At 44.0% G+C, this 18,810-nt stretch overlaps 1 protein-coding gene across 2 annotated transcripts in view; it reads left to right on the top strand.

The window, feature by feature from the left end:
* The first annotated feature begins 5,445 nt into the window (after positions 1-5,445).
* cyth1a (cytohesin 1a) overlaps positions 5,446-18,810 on the top strand; it is a 36,885-nt gene continuing 23,520 nt past the window's right edge. Inside the window, exon 1 of one of the 2 annotated variants that reach the window (XM_083676825.1) lies at positions 5,446-5,469. Coding sequence is in view for 1 of the 2 variants with exons in the window: in XM_083676826.1 (XP_083532952.1) it covers positions 14,458-14,485 (28 nt within the window). In the remaining variant the exon portion in view is untranslated. Of the gene's footprint in view, positions 5,470-14,104; positions 14,486-18,810 lie in introns of those variants that run through there. The other variant, XM_083676826.1, reaches the window with a different exon arrangement.

Raw genomic sequence — 18,810 nt, forward strand, 5'->3', positions numbered from 1 at the left:
CCTCCAATCAAACCATTGGCCTGCGTCTTGGATTTGAGTTAGAAGATGTCATACCATCCTCTCCCTGTGTGCAAGGCATAATTGAAACCTCGAGAGAGGATCAAATAAATCTGTCCACTTTCGAGAATTGTGTGTGTGTGTGTGTGTGTGTGTGTAAGGATGTCCACAGACTTAATGAAGGGCAGGTCCTTTTTCCCCAAAAAAGGCACAACATGGGGGGGGGGGGAACAAACATCCGGGAGGGCACTTTGTTAGTGGCAGGGCAAAGGGGCAGGGTTTTTGCCCCCTTTCACCCCCCCTTATGCACGTCCCTGTGTGTGTGTGTGTGTGTGTGTGTGTGTGTGTGAGAGAGAGTGAGTGAGAGAAATTCTGCTGACTATGTCACAGACCTCCCAAACAGTTTTGTTTTATGTTGATGGCCATTAGTCATTGTAGGCATGAGCCAGGATTTTATCAGAGAATATATTTCAGTCTGCTTGGCTAGTTAAGGAATGTGCAGCTCCCACTGAGACTCCACCCCTGGCCTGTAACTCTGCAGTGGAGATGTTGCTAGGTACCACTATCACCCTTAGCTAGCTCACTGTCTTTGGCATGCTTTGGTTGCTTAATCCAGCCTTCATTTCCACAGTCTTGTGTTACCTTTAATGTGTAGAACTGCAGAGTCAACACTCTTTGTTTTATATATGTTGTTTGTGCAATTTATCTTGTTTTGTAAAACCTCTTAATGCTCTGTTCTGAAAGCGCAAGCTCAGGGGAAATACGGTGGTTCAGAGCTATGCCTACTGGGTTGACAGTTGTGATTACAGGTGTGTGTGTGTGTGTGGTCGCCGTGGTTATAGCAGGCGGCAGGCTTATGTCTGCAGGCCTATGTCTGTCCTTGGCCTGATCTCCTGACAGATGGCTCCTCCTGATAGACAGAACGATTGACATGTGGTTGGCTGTGTGTTGTTCTCTCATCTCAGGCTGTGTGAGCTTATTCTGTAAACCTCTGATAAGACAAGTCTTTCTAGCTAGCACTGTTTAAGTTCTGCTTCCTTCGCACACAAAACACACTGAGACAGAAATCTCGAAACCAGCCACCACTAAATCCCTGCAGAACGCCTCGCCACATAGTGTGGTAAAGACACACGGTGCCTGAGCGACCTGAGAGATCAAAAAAGCTGAAAATGAGAGAGAAGAAAAAAAAACAGTTTAACATCTGAACGGATGTGAATCAACGAAACCTTGTCTTCTTTTCTTCTCACTTCCCTCTGAAACACATCTCGGCATCAACTATGTTAACAAAACACATCTCTGATTTCTGAGCCACAAGAGACAAGAAAAGGCATAAATTAAGGCAATAAACTGTTCTACTTGCTGCCCTCCCTGACATTCAGTTCCATAGTTATTCTAAGGTAGCCTATATTCTCTCTGTCTAGCAAGCCTCTGCTGGTGCTCAGAATATCAGTACAGAGATCTCTCACTGCAACTGTTGTTAGGGGGGGGGGGGGGGGGGGTGGAGAATGCTACAGCAGGCTGATGTGTGGGAGTTCCACCAACACAGTGCAAGATACTCTGTACTCTATCTATCTAGCTGAGGGAAGTCTTCCTGTAAAATCACTCACTTTACATCCGGTCTTTGAATGTATGCAGTTTAGACACAAATATAGATGCACATATTTTACAGGTTCAGTAGAAGATGATGATATCTGATTGGAGAATGCCTGGGGCTTTGGGGAAGTCTCAATCAGTGTCAGACATATTTGACTGAGCATTTCATTGACCTGATGGTACCTAAACAGGTCTGACATCAGACTTGTCATTTTGGAATCATCTGTGTGAATGAATCCAGCGTGGACAGAAAGGCCCCAGCCCCTTCATATGGAGGGAAAAGTCCTGTAATGGAGAGACTGCTTTAGATAAACAAGTGGGAACTTGTTGTTGCTTGTCATGTCCATGAGGTGGCAGACTTGTGCCATATTTTTCACATCAACACATTCCAGTTGAACAGGAGCGCTGTTATAAAGACGAGAAAAATACAGCATTGTAAATAACATTCAGATATTTGCTACGTTGTTAGATTGAGAAATATCTGAATAGAGACGGTGTTATTGAACCATGGAAGTTATAATCTTCCTTGTTGGGAATAAACTATTCTCTCTAGCAAGAAGAATCCCCATGTTTTTGATATAGGCTACAGATGCTGTTGGATGCGGCTGAAGTTGGCTTTTCCCTATTTCCAACTCTATTTTGTAAGAGCATGAACAAGACTGCATTTGGAGCATGATGGGAGAATATTGTGCAGTGCTCAGCTCTTACCCCTCCAGGTCCCAAGGAGCAGAGTTCCATTTCTTTAACAGACTCTGTGTCTGCTACATGCACTGTAGATTGTGTGGTGGATAAAGACGTGTGTGGACAAAAGAAGCCACTCACCGTAAGACTTAGATGTGTGATGGGGGGTTTTATCTTATCAGAAAATCTGCCGTATTATAATAAGCAATGGCTCACTGTGCTTTGCACTCCTCCATTCATCATTTTGACATGTGAGGATGAATGGATTATCTGGGTCCAAATGAACCATGAGTGTTGGTCCTTGATAGTGTTATCATTACTAAAAATACCCAGACAAGATACCCAGTTGAATAATGGGGTTGTGTTGTTTATGATGGTAAATCTAGACCAAGTGTGGTACATTCCTCACTGCTCCAAGACAGTCCACTTATAGCCAGCAATGGGTCATTGATGTTCCAATGAGAGTAACCTTGTTGAGACCAGGTTTTCTTAGTTTGGAAAGCGTGGGGAAATCCTTTGCAAAAAGTGGCTACAAAGGGGTGGAAACCTGTTTGAAATGAGTGATGCCTTGTGACACATCAAACCTATCAAATACCTTGCTCGGGCAGAGCTCCAAAAAAACTGAATTCTGAATTTCCATTCTCTACCATGTTGCAAGCTGGCATAGGCAACAACTCTCTGCAAAATAGTCCTACCTGGTCGGAAAAGATGACACACATAATAACAGGTAACCATGTGGGGAGAGACTTCTTGGAATGTAACATCCAATGAAATTGCGAGGACGTTCTCCCATCGCTCCGTCCAGTTCAATCCAAGCCAGATCGGCTACTCTAAAATCCTCCAGACCTCTAAAGGAGGCGTGAGAACAACGTGATTTGGAGGTATGGCTACGCAAGACTACATTGAGAACAAATAATTGAACTGAACTTCAGTTAGGACACTTAAGTCGTTGATGTAAATGTTTTTAGTTTAATGAATGTACAATTTGATTTGGCGTAAAGGATGGTTCCATTCTGATATAGCTCCCTTCTGACTTAAACAACATTATAACACAATATAATATACATAGCAGGGAGCCCATACACTTCTAACCCCCCGCTTGAATAAACAATATTAAATACGAATAAAAGCAGGGAGAACCATGAAATTCAAACCCCCGTAGGTAGGTAACAACAGCTAACCTGGAGGTGGAAGCTGAGGTGGCGGTGGGAAACGAACAGGCAGCGTACAACTGCCCGAGCTATAGTGAACTAACATGAACTGGCTCTTATAGCTTGTCCCATGAACATGTGACATGATCAGCAAAAGTGAGAACAGCTGTCCAGCTGCGTCCTCCTTGCCGTGCCTGACTGAACCTCTGTGTGATACTTCAATTTTAACCATGCAGGCGAGCACGTTGCCTTGCAGGTGCGCCGTGATTTGCAGACTGTGCATTTTCATTCAGAGAGGCAATATTAAACAAACCCCCCAAAAATAAGTGCATATTAAAAAAACAAAGCAGAAGCAGAAGCAGCTGAGCTCATTTCTGCTGACTTGACAAAGTGGGATCTGACTGTCCCTCTCGTGACGGCTTGTTCCACTGCGTGACATGCAGCTGCAGCAGTTTGGGCTCCGGAGGCCTGACACTGCAGCTTGTGCTTGGGACCAGACCCCCCCCCCCCCCCCTCCCTCCCCCACGGTGCAGTACTGGGCATCACTGTGGTGAAGCATGCTACCCTCCATCCCCACACCCACTGGAATGGCATCACTAATTGTTGCTGTGCTCAGTCACACTGTCCTTACTGCCTGATTGGCAGAGAAGGAGGGACTCATGTGGCATGATTGACACAGTAATGGGTGCTGTAGATAAAGAATGATTGACACTGGGCGTGTGATTGACAGATGGAGGAGCCAGAGTGACAGTGAAGTATTGATTGCTGAAATGGTGTGGAAAATGAGTTTTGCTTCGGCCCGCAAGGGGAAATGAAAATGAAATATGAATACCAAAACCAAGTCTTAATGGTGATGGCGTTAACATCGTGTTACGTGTGTTTGTGTTTGTGTGTGTGTGTGTGTGTGTGTTTGTGTATAGCTGTAATAGAGGAGGAGAAGAGAATAACCTAATCAAAACAAATGCTTCACAGACTCCCACCCAGGAACAAATCATTTTGCTAACCTGTTGCCAAGCAACAATGAAATCTTGATTGGTACACACAGTAAAGACATTACACCAAAGCTGTGAAAAAAGTATAAAACAGAGGGTGGATGAAACTCTCTTAGAGCACTGGTTAGATGCAGTGAGACCTATTTCAGTGAATGACATTTTACTGTACATATCCACACACCGACTGTATGCAAATACTTTTTATTTAACTTTTTATTTTTTAGATATTGCTGTTGTGTGTGTTTTCCATCTGGTTTTGTCCTCCTGGTAAATCTCTCTGGTCACTGAACAGCCTTAGTGTGTGTGCGTGTGTGTGCGTGTGTGTGCGTGTGTGTGTGTGCGCGTGTGTGTGTGTGTGTGTGTGTGGATGTTTGCATAAGAGTGAGAGAGAATTTGTTCATAAGGTGTGTTAATCTGTGTTCTTACATACAGCCTGGGCTAGGAAAGTGATTGTGTGTGCAATCTGTTTGGGCTAAGAATATCTTACAGAGTTACTGTGCAAAGTAACAGGGGAGCGCAAGAGAGGGAGAGAGAGAGAGAGAGAGGAGGGATGAGAGAAAAGAGAAAGAGGCAGCCACAGACTGGGGGAGGAAGAGAGAGAGAGAGAGCACAAAAGGGGAAGAGAGAGAGAGAGCAGTAAGGAGTTCCACATAGTGACGAGAAGCCGGTGGAAACTGAAATCTGCAAAGAGAGACAGATAGAAACAAAGAATCAGAGAGAGGGCAAGGGGAAAGGGAGTGGGGATTACTTGAAGCACACTGACACACACCAGGACCCAAGGAGGAATTATCCTATGGACGTCAGGCTGAGACATACAAGGAGCGGAGTGGCTCACTGTGGAGAGGCAGACTGGCCTTGACTTCTCCTTTCTCCACCTCCGTCTGAATCACACTTACGGAGGAGAGAGTCACTCAGACATTCACGCGCCCACATTCACAACAAGTCACTCTCACACACGGATTCTCTCAATATTGGAACCATGGGGACAGTCAGTGAACTGTGTGTGTCCAGTTTCCAGGCGTTCCTGTGTCCGGCAGTGAAGGACACCCCCCCAGGTAAGAGTGAGGAGAAAGAGAAGGATTTATCCATGTGGATATTGTTAACAGATGGTCGATAGTGCCATGTCTGGTGGTCCACCTGCTCAAATGTTGTGTCTGTTAGAATAATGAGAAATGAGTTTGTAGACATTTTATGCTCTGGCTACTTTACAATCTCAATGAGAGTTTCTATCTGTAGTAGGTGACATGATCCTTGCAATCATTTTGGTCAGTTTTGAGGTTCTGTTTCTTAATGTGATATCTACTATATGTTGTTTACTGTGTTGTTGAGGTATTGAATATAAGAGTTTCTTGCTCATTGGGTGATAAGGCTACGCTACTCTGTCAGGGGATTGCCTTCGTAAAGGATACTGCTTCCTAGCCAGGTGTGTGTGTGTGTGTGTGTGTGTGTGTGTGTGTGTGTGTCTGTGTGTGTGTGTGTGTGTGTGTGTGTGTGTGTGTGTGTGTGTGTGTGTGTGTGTGTGTGTGTGTGTGTGCGTGCATGTCCAGTGGCATGAACACGTGGCTTCCCTGGAGATGATCACAAACCGTTTGGACAGAAATAGAAATTGTTGGTAACGAGCTGGTCTCATTAGGGTTGGCTTAAGCCCTCTCTCACCTCCAAACATGGCAGGGGAGGAGTGAGCCCAGCTAATGCCATCAGCAAGCAGATGTAATCCCTATGGTACACACGCACACACATACACACACACACACGCACACGCACACACATGCACACACACACACGCACACTGCTAGGAGAACAGGTTCACATTCTGACAGTACAGTATCTAATATCTCACCCACCAACACCCACTGGCACTATGTCCATGCTATTTTAGCAACCAAACCTCAGTACATTACATTTATTTACATTTATGGCATTTAGCACTTACAACAAATACATTTGTTTAAATAAGTGAATCATCTATCCATCAGTCATCATAAGAAGGAGTAATCAATGCTTGCACCAGGAGCCATTGGCAGATACAATGCTAGAAGAAGGAAAAGTTACTTCTTTTTTTTTTTAAATTTTATTAACAGGAGAGAAACTTGTACAGGGGGGTAGTGGGGGATGAAGAGGTCTTTAGGAGGGACCGTTAAGATGTAGCCTGAAGAGATGGGTCTTCAATCTACGGCGGAAGACTGGTAGTGACTCTGCAGTCATGACAGCAGTGGGAAGCTCGTTCCACCAGCGGGGCGCCAGGACAGTGACCCATACATAGACCCATACACAGTGATACTACAGCTGCAAACAGCAGACAGCAGCCCTGCACCCAGCCAGACAGAATGACATTGATCTTGAACTCACCATATATTATCATCACTGTCTTTTTTTACTTGCATCCGATGCCGAAGGTACCATGGTGTATGGAGCAAGCTTTTGGCCTTCATTGGTAATGGCTGTGTTCAAAACAAAGGGCTTGGCAGTGTTTATTGTGGATCATCTCCTAAACCCAGATTAGCAGGTCCCATAGCTGCTCCCTTTAATGACAAACTTTGGATGCAGGCACACAGAGGAGGTTAAGACATTGGCCTGGCCTCTCCACTGAATTCGGAACGGGGGAGTTTTGTTTATACCCACCATCTGTCTTTAGAACTTCAGCTTCAACTTTCATCCGCAACAAGAGAGACAAATTAAAATTGAATGATACCAGAGTTTATTATTGTGTAGTATTATTGTGAACAGAGGTGGGAGGGGGCAGTCAAATGTCCTGATTCCATCATTGTGGGGAAAAGTGTTGTAGGGAATGCGTAGTCTTTCTGAGGGTAATCATTTGTGACTGTTTGCTAGCTGTGGTGTTGTGGAGTGTTGACACAGATCAAGGGCATGTGTTGTGCGCCTGTAAGCTGATCACATGCAGGCGGAGTGGTAGAGGAAGTGATTCTGTCACTGTGATGTGGAAATTACCTGAATCAACACTGGGGGCGGGGGGGGGGGGGTTTATGACATGGAACAGGGGGGAAAATGGATGCCTTAACTGGAATGTTCTGAAATGAGGACAGCTGTGGAAAACACAATTCCTAGTTGTTGCTGTCATGGGTGACGACACCACTGCCTGAGGACGTGGTTGTACTTGGGGCTTGAGTAATGGGAGGGAGTGGACATTTGACTGTGGAGATGAGGTCTATCACGTCATGCCAGCACGCTGTCCTCCCTTCCTCCCATTCCCCCAAGATGGGCTGAATCATTCCCTGTCCCTTGGAAAGGCTCAGTCCTGATCATCACATGCCTGGGTGGCATCAGCCCTGGGCCTGTGTACGTGTGTATGTGTGCGTGTTTGTGTGTGTGTGTGTTTGTGTGTGGGCCTGCAAGTATGTATATGTCTTTGTGTATGCATGTGTTAATCATACGAGTGATTCATGCATGGGATGACTCATCTAATCGCCGGACAGTGGGCTCATAATATCATCAATACCAACAGCTCACTCCTCCTAGAGTCTCCTACAGGATGCAGTCAACTGCAGTATAGTTTACCCCTGTTTACACCCCTAAGTCTTATCAAGGGTTGAAGATGCCCTACCAGGGCCAAAATTAACTCACCAGATGACAATTTTAGGTTTGCGTGAAAAGTTATTCAGCATTTTTATTATCATTTGATAGCCATTATCGTGTCATTATTCATGTAGCTGTGCTACAATATGTGTACACGATCCAAACAGCACAGTTCAGACTTTTAATATATTTTTAACCCAGTTCTAAACGAGACGGTACATTAGAAACCCATGTGGGATATATCTCAGCACTAATGAATCCTCGGATCGTGGGGGTGAGGAGAGGCCAGTCCTGATACCACACGGCTTAAAGAGGGGCTTGATGATAATTAGCAGATTAATATCGGGGCAATTAAAAGGCCTGTCTGTGGGAGGCAGGTGTACGGCGATAATAGCTGCTCTGGCTGTAGCGTTTGACATGGAAATTACTCCTGTGGGCTTCTTAGCCGAGCCAGGGACAGCTGTGGGGAAGGAGATAGGATAGGGCTGCTCCTGTTCTGGATACACAAACGTGTATGTCAGCAGCATACCCTATGGTAGAGGTTATTTGCTAAATCAGCTTATTGTAAAGGATGTTAGCAGTGGGGAGATAATGTATCATACATTAAGAATGTCTATGATGTTTACTGACTATATGTGGTTCTTCCACAGACGGTTGCCACTATAGCTGGTAGGCCTATCTGTTTTGTATTGTAGTGCATTGATGTTTGTAGAAAATGTTCTTTCCGTGTGTATTGATGTTTGAATTTATAGTTTGAGGTAAGTCTTATATGTTGGTCTACCCAGTCTACACTGTATCTACACAGTCACATCAGATGTATTTAAGAGAAACACAGACACACAGACACAAACACACACAGAGAGAGAGAGAGAGAGAGAGAGTTTCTCTGGGTGTTTCAGATGCCGAGCCAGACAGAGACTGTCTGCCAGCCACTTCAAAGAGACTTGAATGTGGGTATCTAAACAGAAGCGCATGGAATCCACAAAGGCCTGGCTTTCCAACACACAGCAGTCTGCCTATGTGGTGGGGCTGCTTTTCTCAATACACACCATACTCTATTTATCTATCAGGAATGAAAAGAGATCAGCATACAGGCATCAGGCACTGCTGCTGTTTTGATCCAGTCTTACAGTGACAAGATCCTGATAGCTTTTAGACAGGGTTGGGGAAACCCGCGGTAATGACGGTAAATGTCTCCTTTCTAATACAGGTAAAAGCCAAGGGAAGGAAATTGGCTTCACATTTCATGCGGGTCATATGAGTCATCAGGCCGATACTCGGCTTTCATACTTTGCTTTTAGAGCTTTGATGTCTGTGATTGAAGAGATGGAGACGGCTTGATGGAACTGGCTCCAAGATCTATAGAATAAGTATGTCCATATATATATATATATATATATATAATACAGTACCAGTCAAAAGTTTGGACACACCTTGCCAAGAGTGTGCAAAGCTGTCATCAAAGCAAAAGGTGGCTACTTTGAAAAATCTAAAATCTGAAACATATTCTGGCTTGTTTAACACTTTTTTGTTTACTACATAATTCCATATGTGTTCCTTCATAGTTTTGATGTCTTCAATATTAATCTACAATGTGGATTACAAAATACAAAATAAAGAAAACGACAAAATAAAGAAAAACCATTGAATGAGAAGGTGTGTCCAAACTTTTGACTGGTACTGTATATACACTGTACATATACATGTATTTATACATCAGTGAACGGCTAGATAGAGACAGAAAGAATGCAAGACTGTTGCATGATGTGTAATCTCAGAAGCCAGAATCTGAGAGTTTGAGTTTGTGCTGTAGGGAGGGAGCCCTCAATGCAACAGGGTGACTCCGTTGTATGCTCTGTCCCTGTTGGAGCGCTGACTAGCCTAGAGCAGGAGAGAGGCTGTTGAACAAGTGACTTGTCCCTGTCTGGGCTCCAGCTGTCCTGCCGAGTCATAAGGTCTCTGCATTTCACGCTCTGGGTCCCGACACTCCAATCACTGACCTCCCCACATACACAGTGCAGCTTTTGACAGCTTTTGGTCATAAGACTCATCGTGGTTGGGTCTACCATACTGTATCAGTCTGGCCAGAGACCAAGATGGGTGATCACACAAAGAGATCTCACACTGTAAAATACAGCAATTGAGTTTCAGTGTTTAGTCTGTCTACTCTGCCTTATGCTTTTTTTGTGGAGAGCGTGTGATGCTTAAAATAGACTGTGAAGTAGACCAGGTCTGTTAATTAAAGATAATATCCCCTGGATATCACCTGCCACCTGCTAGTAACACACATACGCACATGTAGCACACACACACACACACACGTACCCACACACTCACACTCACACAGGCCTACGGTATGTAAGCATAGTGTCAAATTGAGTGTGTTATTATATGAGTCACATCAGTAATCGACCAATTAAGCTTCCTGACATTCCCCCCTCTCAGGAAATTATAGCTTGTTTGGAAGAGCCCCTAGGATTTATTCAAAGGTCCCCTGATCTCAAAGAGAGAACCTGTAATAGGCAGCAGTCACCCCCTGCCTCCTGAGACAGTATGTGCACTCAGCCATGGAGACCTGATGGGGAGAGCCTTGTGCTTGATAAAGAGAGAAGTCAGTGGCTGGTTCGGACCTCACACTTCCTTCCTGACAGGAGGTATAGGAAGTAAAAGTACAGTAGTATTACAGTAGTGTAGTACAATAGAACTACAGTACCTAGTCACTTTACAGAGACTCTGCTCTTACTCTTTGCATTGGTTGCACTTGTAAGCCTTCACCCACCCCCCACCACACACACACACACACACACACACACACACACACACACACACACACACACACACACACACACACACACACATACACACACACACCCTAGGGTTAACCCTAACCCTAACCCTAACCCTAAACCCTAAAATGACCAGTATTCAAGTGGCTAGCTGGAGGAAAATAATGTTTTCAAACAAAATAGTTATGAGGCAATTATTTAAACAACTGCATATTCATTTCTCCCAGGGGGATTTTCAATAGTTTTATAACTGTGCTATCTCCCATTACCGTTTGTGTTACTCTTATACATGATTTCTCTGGTGGGTTTCCCTGGTCCTCCTAATATACTGTATTTTCACATTATGTTGGCCTGGGAACTGTAATACATGCAAATGACCAAAAGGTGTCACTATTACCATTTGGAAACTTGGCGGAAAAATGGAAATTCTGGGTTTATTTACTGGTGTTTATTGGTGAGTCCATTTGTCCAGATGCTTAACCTCCAACAGGTCAATGATTTAGCCAAGTTTTTGGGACCTCAGTAAAGTACTCTCTTAATGTTAACATCTCTGTCTCCAACCATTATACTCTGTGCCCTTGTGAACCACAATACACTCTTTACCCTTGAGATTTCAGACAAATTAGAACAGGCTCATTGTCAGAGTATAAATAAATCACCATGGAGACTTGACATCCATATCACCCCATCTGCATGAGACAATGCCATCACGACTTCAGGCAGCACCGCCTACAGTAATTGTAACTCTCTTGACAGAGTCCATAAGTTGGAGATATTAGAGATGTCAGGGAATGGCCTGGCTCCCATTGAAGCGTGGGTGTTGGGTTCTGAGCACTGCCCGACAACTCATGCAGTGATGCATGACTGGCTCCAGACCTCTGTTGCCCCAGTTATGAGGACAGCATTGTCCACTCACTAACTTAATTTCTTCTCAGCAAGAGAAAGGTTGTACAGTACGTCCTTCTGAACCTTCAAACTCATCCATACCGTATTCTCCACCATGATATCCTCAGCCCCCCCTCCTCTCCCATGCCCATACATATACTGGACGTGTGCCATGTCTATGTGGGTTTTGTCATGATGGGCCACTCATTGAGTTGCACAGTATGTCCACAGACATCCGTCAGACAGGGCTGGCTTATGGCAGCAGGACTGTTATGTTAGGAGAGACCTGGGCGGTGCCTCTCTCTAACGTGAGAACAATGCTATGCACGGAGGATCAGCCACATTACTTCTTAATCCACTGGCCTGATACACATTTCATCATCAATAGCTATTTTTTTTTATGTTATATGAATGTACGTAAAACTGTCTGTGGCAGTTTTATGTAGCACTGTAGATGATGCTATAGCCCCACAGTAAATGTGTGTCTTCATTAGTTGTCTGCTGTTTGTTTTATGAGCTAGTTTCTTCTTTATTCATGTTTTTCAGGCCAGGTTGTTGAATTTGGACCATTGTAGTTCAGAAATGTTGTATGAGCCAATAAGTTCGACCAAAACTTCCAGACTGTACTGGCCAATGTATACCGCATTCCACGGTGCATCAGGAGCAGACATGGTCTTGAGAAACAATACGAGGAAAAATAACATTCCACAAATCTACACATTGAGTAATTGATTCTTATGCAAATCAGAGACCATATAAAAACAAAGATATTAATTCCAAAATGGCATGAACTATTATCCTTGCATTAAGATGGACTCAGTTCAACTTATTGAGTGATTTGTTGATGACATTTTTGCATTTTAGCTAATTTTAAGAGTGTCATAGCAAAGGGTCTGAATACTTATGCACATGAGGTATTTCTGTATTTAAATGTTAATTAATTGACTCAAATTTAAAAGATGTGCAGTTCAAAATGCCGAGTGAAAGGACTAGACCTACAGTCTAAAGGTCGAGGCTTCCAAATGCGTTTATAGACCGCTGAGAATAAAGCACAGGCCCATACAGTCCAGAAACTAGAATACTTGTCGACAAATCTACAGTTGTACATTAACCAGAGAAGAATTGTGTTTGCCCTTTCCAGGAATTTGTCCTACTTATTTAAAGCAGTAAGCAGCAGCATGATTTAACGCACAAGAACAAAGCTCACTTTACAATTTATTGGCAAGCATGACATTTACATAAACATGCAATTTGCATCACATTTACTCGTTATGAGGATCAAAGGGTGGAAGAGCATGAGCACGACATATTTCCTGTTTTGCTTACAGAATCATCGTGCTTCTTGGTAGGAAAAAGGTTAGGGCTCTTTGCATTCACTTGTCTTCTATGGGTTTACATATTTACAACTGGGTTAGGAGGAGGGGGAGAGGGGGTCGCTTTCAATGAATTCAATCTGTGTGTGAACTGGCAAACTGCAATACACAGAGCACATTGTCAATCCTGAATTTGAGGAGTACAACAGAGGCATTCAGTGGTCATCCCTCAAAGGAAGAGTGCTAGTATCGCCAAATGTACTCATCAGCTGTGAACAGACCGTCAGTGGGAATGGTACAGTATTGTCCGGGATGGTACAGTATTGTCCATGAGTGTTGCCTGTGAGTGAGTGAGTGCTCCTTCTCCTATGCTCTCTCAAACTGAGCTGCTGATGTGCTGTAGGTAGATACAACACATCTCCATACTGCCCCTGTCCCAGTTGGTCAGATCAGAAGAGAGGGAGGGAACAGGGAGACGGCCTACCTGTAATTTTCTCTCTACCTCCTCCTACCACCCTAGACTGCCCTGGCAGCATTCCTCCACAGCATTGTTTTATCCTCCAGCAGGCAGGGACATGCTCATATCATATCTGACTGCTGTACAGATATGCAGGTGTTATGCTCATCTTTATCACTAAACAACTACAGTGAATGTATTCGTTTGCAGTCTGGTAATGGCACATTTAACACTCATAATAACATCTCTAAACACAGGTAACTGTGGAGCCACAGAAATGGGACACTTTTCTTTTTTTAACAAAGTAAATGTTGTAAACAGGCACAGTTGCATCAAAGGCATTTGTTGTGCAATCCAGCCATGCAATGGCAGGATCAGTTAGGTGGAACGGAAGTCTGTTCAACAGTTTCTCAAGGATTTTCGTTTGATTTAGAGAATGTCTGATGTTTTGTAGATAATATTACCAATAAAGGAATGTAGAATTTGGGTGTTATGTTGTAGTAGTCCACTCGGCCCTAATGTGTAAGTATTCTGTTCAAAGTGTGTATTCTCATAAACTTGTTTTCATTTAAACGGATGTGGTAGGCCTACCAGAAAAATGCACAAATCAGCAATGTACGCTGTCTGTGTGTGTCAATCACTTTCCCTTCCCCCACTCAACTCTCCTGCCTTCCTCCCGACAACTGTGTGTGTGTGTGTGTGCGTGTGTGAAACTGAGCCCAGGCAAGCAGCGGCCCTGGGCGACAGGGCGGACCGAGCATTACGCACAGATGAGCGCGTCATTTGGCAGGCCCATTTGCTTCACAGACTCGGCTTGCTGCTAAGAAAAACATTGGCTGGTTAAAGTACTCGAAACCACTCCCTTGAGCTGTCTAGCACTCCCTTCCCTTCCGTTGGAGAGCAACCCATCCGGTGTCGTGTTTTAAAGTCGTCATTCCGCCACAGTAAAGTAAAAGTTAATCAATTGACAGTTAAATTCGTATTGATTTCGGATCAACAAGTTGTGGGTGCAACATTTGGAAGCGTACACTGCCTTCATTTGGAATAGGCTACTGAGAACCATATAGAATGGTTCTGAAGTCGGAAGATGGAGTCGGTAAGTCCTTGTTTGAGAACATATTATTCTGATAAATGTAGCCACAAAGTTGATTCGTTTGTTTTCTTTAGTTACAAGATTTGTTTACTTTTACGTGATCTAGTGGTCTCTGAAGTTGGCCGTGTAATGTCATTTGGTAATCGTGGGACCCTCCGTAAACTGTCGGCTGGCCTTGTTTACACTGTATCAGCTACTAAAGTTTACTAACAATTTCACGGAGAATACTTTAAAGTAAATCAATTTAAAAGTTAATTGTGTTGATGTTATATTATGATGGTGGGAAATATAAGTATATTAGGATATGCATTCTCTAGGTTATTCCTTATTTATTGACTGAGACTGTTTCACATCAATTGCCACATGGTAATAAATGCTTTGAGGGTATTTGTATGCAGTTGTAATACCAACACACCTGTAAATACGTAAATGCCAATTACTGAATTTATTCTTCGAGACCTTGTTTCATTGCATGTGCAGTTCAAATTGGCTGAGTGAAAGGACTAATGTATTTTTTTCTTACTATTGTAGATATATATATTGGAGCTTTAGATTTTGTTTATTCTATCAGCATATATATTTTTCTGGTGTATTAGATTCTTGGTCCAATGTGAGGGCCATGTGTAATGTCACTTTCAGTGAATTCTGTAAGGGCCACCTCTCACAACAATTCAATTGAATTTAAAAAACAAAACAAAACAAAAAGTTGTTTAAAAGTAATTGCCCCTGGGGCAATTACTTTTTACCCACATTGGGTCAACTACAACAACAACAACAACAACTGGCCAGCATACCACAACATATCATAACAACATTTACACACACTAAAATGATGACATAAGAATATCAAATAATTAATGTCCATAAGAAAGTGCAGATTCAAGTTCCATGTCCATTGGCATGTATGTGTATGAGAGTGTGACCTTGACCATAGTTATAGGGCTGCTTGCAACCCATCAGTGCCACTGTAAGGTGGTGCAGGTGCGGGTGCGGGTGTGGGTGCGGGTGTGGGTGCGGGTGTGGGTGTGGGTGAGGGCAATTTGTTTCAGCATAAAAAGAGGCTGTTGGCATGTTCTAATGATATCAGTCATATTGGCATGTTGTGTCTTTTTCACTAATGTCCATGCAGTTTTCCTTCAGGGCCCGCTTCCATCAACCCTGTTAACAGGCATTTTCCAAAATGTCCTTCCAATCATAACCATTAATTGTATAATTTCCATCAAATCCCTAATATAAGGCCCTGTGCCTTTGATGTCTGATGGCAAGAGTAGGCCTCCATTGTTCAGTGTTGCTTAATATGTCTTTTTCGTCTGTGGATTGGCTAGGACAGCTTTAATGAGCACACGTCAATTACATCACCATTAATCATGTTAGAGGGGGGAACAGTGAACTCAGTGACTGACTGATACCGTTATGAGCTGCTGTCTTTGTTCTCTTGATTGAGTGTGTGAGAGCCCTGCTTCAGCAGCGGCCGTGGCAGATCCTTACCCTCCCTGGCATAGAGAACACTTTTCTCTCTTCCAGGAGCAGAGGAAACTGAGGAACAGTCAATGCTCTCCAGCTCCATTTGTCTATGCCACCACTTAGAAGTGGGTGGTCTGTGAAGTAGTGTTGCTGTCAATTACGGTGCCCTAATGACCAGCACTGAGAGATCTAATGGGGCTTCCAGTTGTTGCAGTACAACGGGAATGGTATCTAATCCCTGGTGGTTTGATCAGCGTCCCTCTCTCATCATCATTATTTTCTGTTTTATCCCTCACTCCACTCATGTGCCTGTGTGCATATGGCAATGCCATCGGCTAATGTTGTATGGGGTGTAAATGTGTGTGCACTGTTTCAGTTGAATTGTACAGTTCAGTTTTTGATACTGCCATGTGTGTACAGCAGTCATGTTTTTTACCATGCCGAGGTCTCTCACACGCACACACACACACACACACACACACACACACACACACACGCTAGCACACATAGCATACATTGCTGGCAGAGGTCAGGGTGCTATTATTGGGAATTGTATTTGCATTAGGCTCACGTTTCTCTTCTCAAACAAAGAACAATAGATGCAGGTCTAGGTGATCAATGGCTTACAGCCAATCTATTTTCGTATCATATATAGAATAAATACATAGATCCACCTGCCACATCTGTTTGAGCCTGTGAAGGAAGAGAGACTTGAAGCAGTTTCAGCAGCGATGCAAGGCTGAGTTGATAACCTTTCTCTCAGGCAGTCATGTTGGATGTCTGCAGGCTTAAGGGGGAAGTTGACCAGAAATCCATTTTCATGTGTATTTCTGGTCAATCCATAATGTATACCGTCCCGAACTATCATCATTTTGAGTGCAGCTGGATCATAGCTATCAAAACGCAAGGTCTCTGTTTACTTCCTAAGAAATGTCTCGTACCGCGTTAAAATAGGTCAGACGAGAGTTTTTGCACTCCGACCCCGCTCTACTATGTTGGTGATTCCAAGAAAGGACCTCGTGTGGGAGGGAGAGGGAAATCTTGGGAGTTGTAGGAATTGAATCAAATGGGAACTTCAGGGCTGATGAGGGCTTTCAAAGCGAGATACTATCTTGACTCAGAGGTCATTTTAAAACGTGATTTTTTTTGTGTGAATGTGTCTACTATTGAATAATGAAATCCAATGGATTACAGGGTAAAATGACGCTTTAACTGAACCAACTTTCCTTTCTCTTCCCTCTCTCCTCGTCTCATCTTCCCCATTTTCAAGATTCAAGATTCTTTATTTGTCACGTTGCATACAAGTACACAGTGAAATGCAAGAATACTTTCCCCCAGTCCATGGCCCTATCCTGCTCTGAACAAAATGTTTTTCAGGTCTAGTACAAGTAGCAACAGGCCTTAATTGTCTTCCTAACACAGCAGAAACTGCTGATTACTCTGCTCGGCCCAGCAGCATTTCATATTGGCAGCAGCGCTAGCTCTTGTCTTGCGGTGTGTGACCTCTGCTGCTAAATATTTCAAGTCAAAACTCTCCAAATTTGCGATTCAAATGTTGTGGCGATGCAGTCCATGGTGTGATCACCGTCTGGTTGCGTACTCTTGAGGAACATTATTTGCACATGATTCAATTTGGCCATCATGAAGAGTGACATGAACGTGAATGAATAGGTGTATATCCATTGTCTATTGTGCTGCGCATGCGAGAGTGCCTACCTATGTGAGCATTTGCAGATGTGATCTCTATTGTGTGCTTTCGAAGCGCCTGGAAATGGTGACTCACTGTGTGTGTGTGTGTGTGTGTGTGTGCGTACGTGTGCATGTATATGTGGGTGTGTGTCTATGAAAGAAAGAGTATAAAGGGGAGGAGAAGAAAGACCTGCTGCCATAGAAACATTGTAAGAGAGGTAAGCAATTCAGTAATGCAGGCCCAATTGTAAAGCAGTCTGTGGGCTGGAGGGGAGGGGGGGGTCAGAGTGATGAGTTGACCCCTGTGCTCCATACAGCAGTCTACTATAGAGACTAGTGTGAGAAACAGTGTGGAACAAACTCTGCATCTCTACAAGAGCATGCTGCAGAGTTGATTACTGTGGTTGGGAAGGAGGTAGGGCTTGGGTGCACAACATCTTTCCCACAACCAGGGCGTAGACTGCAGCTAGCTTTCACTCCACCCAACTGTGAGACAAGGCCACAACAGGAAGCACAAGCTCATAGTCAGCCTGACAGGAAGTGGTATCGAACCCACAGATAGGTTTCTTCACCTGTTTTATTTTTTTTGTTTTTTTTGCTTCTGTAGAGAGGAGGGGGGGGGGGCACATGTTGGTGGCACCAGAGAGTGGAGAGACACAGCACTGTCCAGTTTCCTGTCTGTCTACTCTATTGTGTTGATAGCCTTTTGTGAGGACCCCATCATGTGTGTGCGTATGCTTGCTTGTGTGTGTCACTTGCCCTCCCCCCATGCCGCAGGATGTCAGGATGTTTATGCTGCGGAGCGGTGTGTATGTTTGTTTAGCAGAGAGGCCCTTTCTACTCTGCCTCCTCTGTACCAGAGCACAGAACTGGTTCCCACCCACTGGGTCCAGTATGAGCTCCATCACTATGCACTGACTGTACACAAACTAAAAACACCAGCCCCTCTGCCTGTAGTGGTACTGACAGCCAAGCAAACACAGAGGTAGCAGTGCTGGCCTATTGGACACATTTCTCCCCGGCCTGCCCAGTAGAAAGCAGAACCACATGGCTGGATCATGAGATCACATCTCCAGCCTGTGAACACATTCCTAAGACACACACACACACACACACACATACAGAAGAATACAGAGCTCCTGGGGCTGCTGACTACCAACTGAAATGTGTCATCT

The sequence above is a fragment of the Argentina silus genome (assembly GCF_951799395.1).
Source record: "Argentina silus genome assembly, chromosome: 9".
NCBI classification, from domain to species: domain Eukaryota; kingdom Metazoa; phylum Chordata; class Actinopteri; order Argentiniformes; family Argentinidae; genus Argentina; species Argentina silus.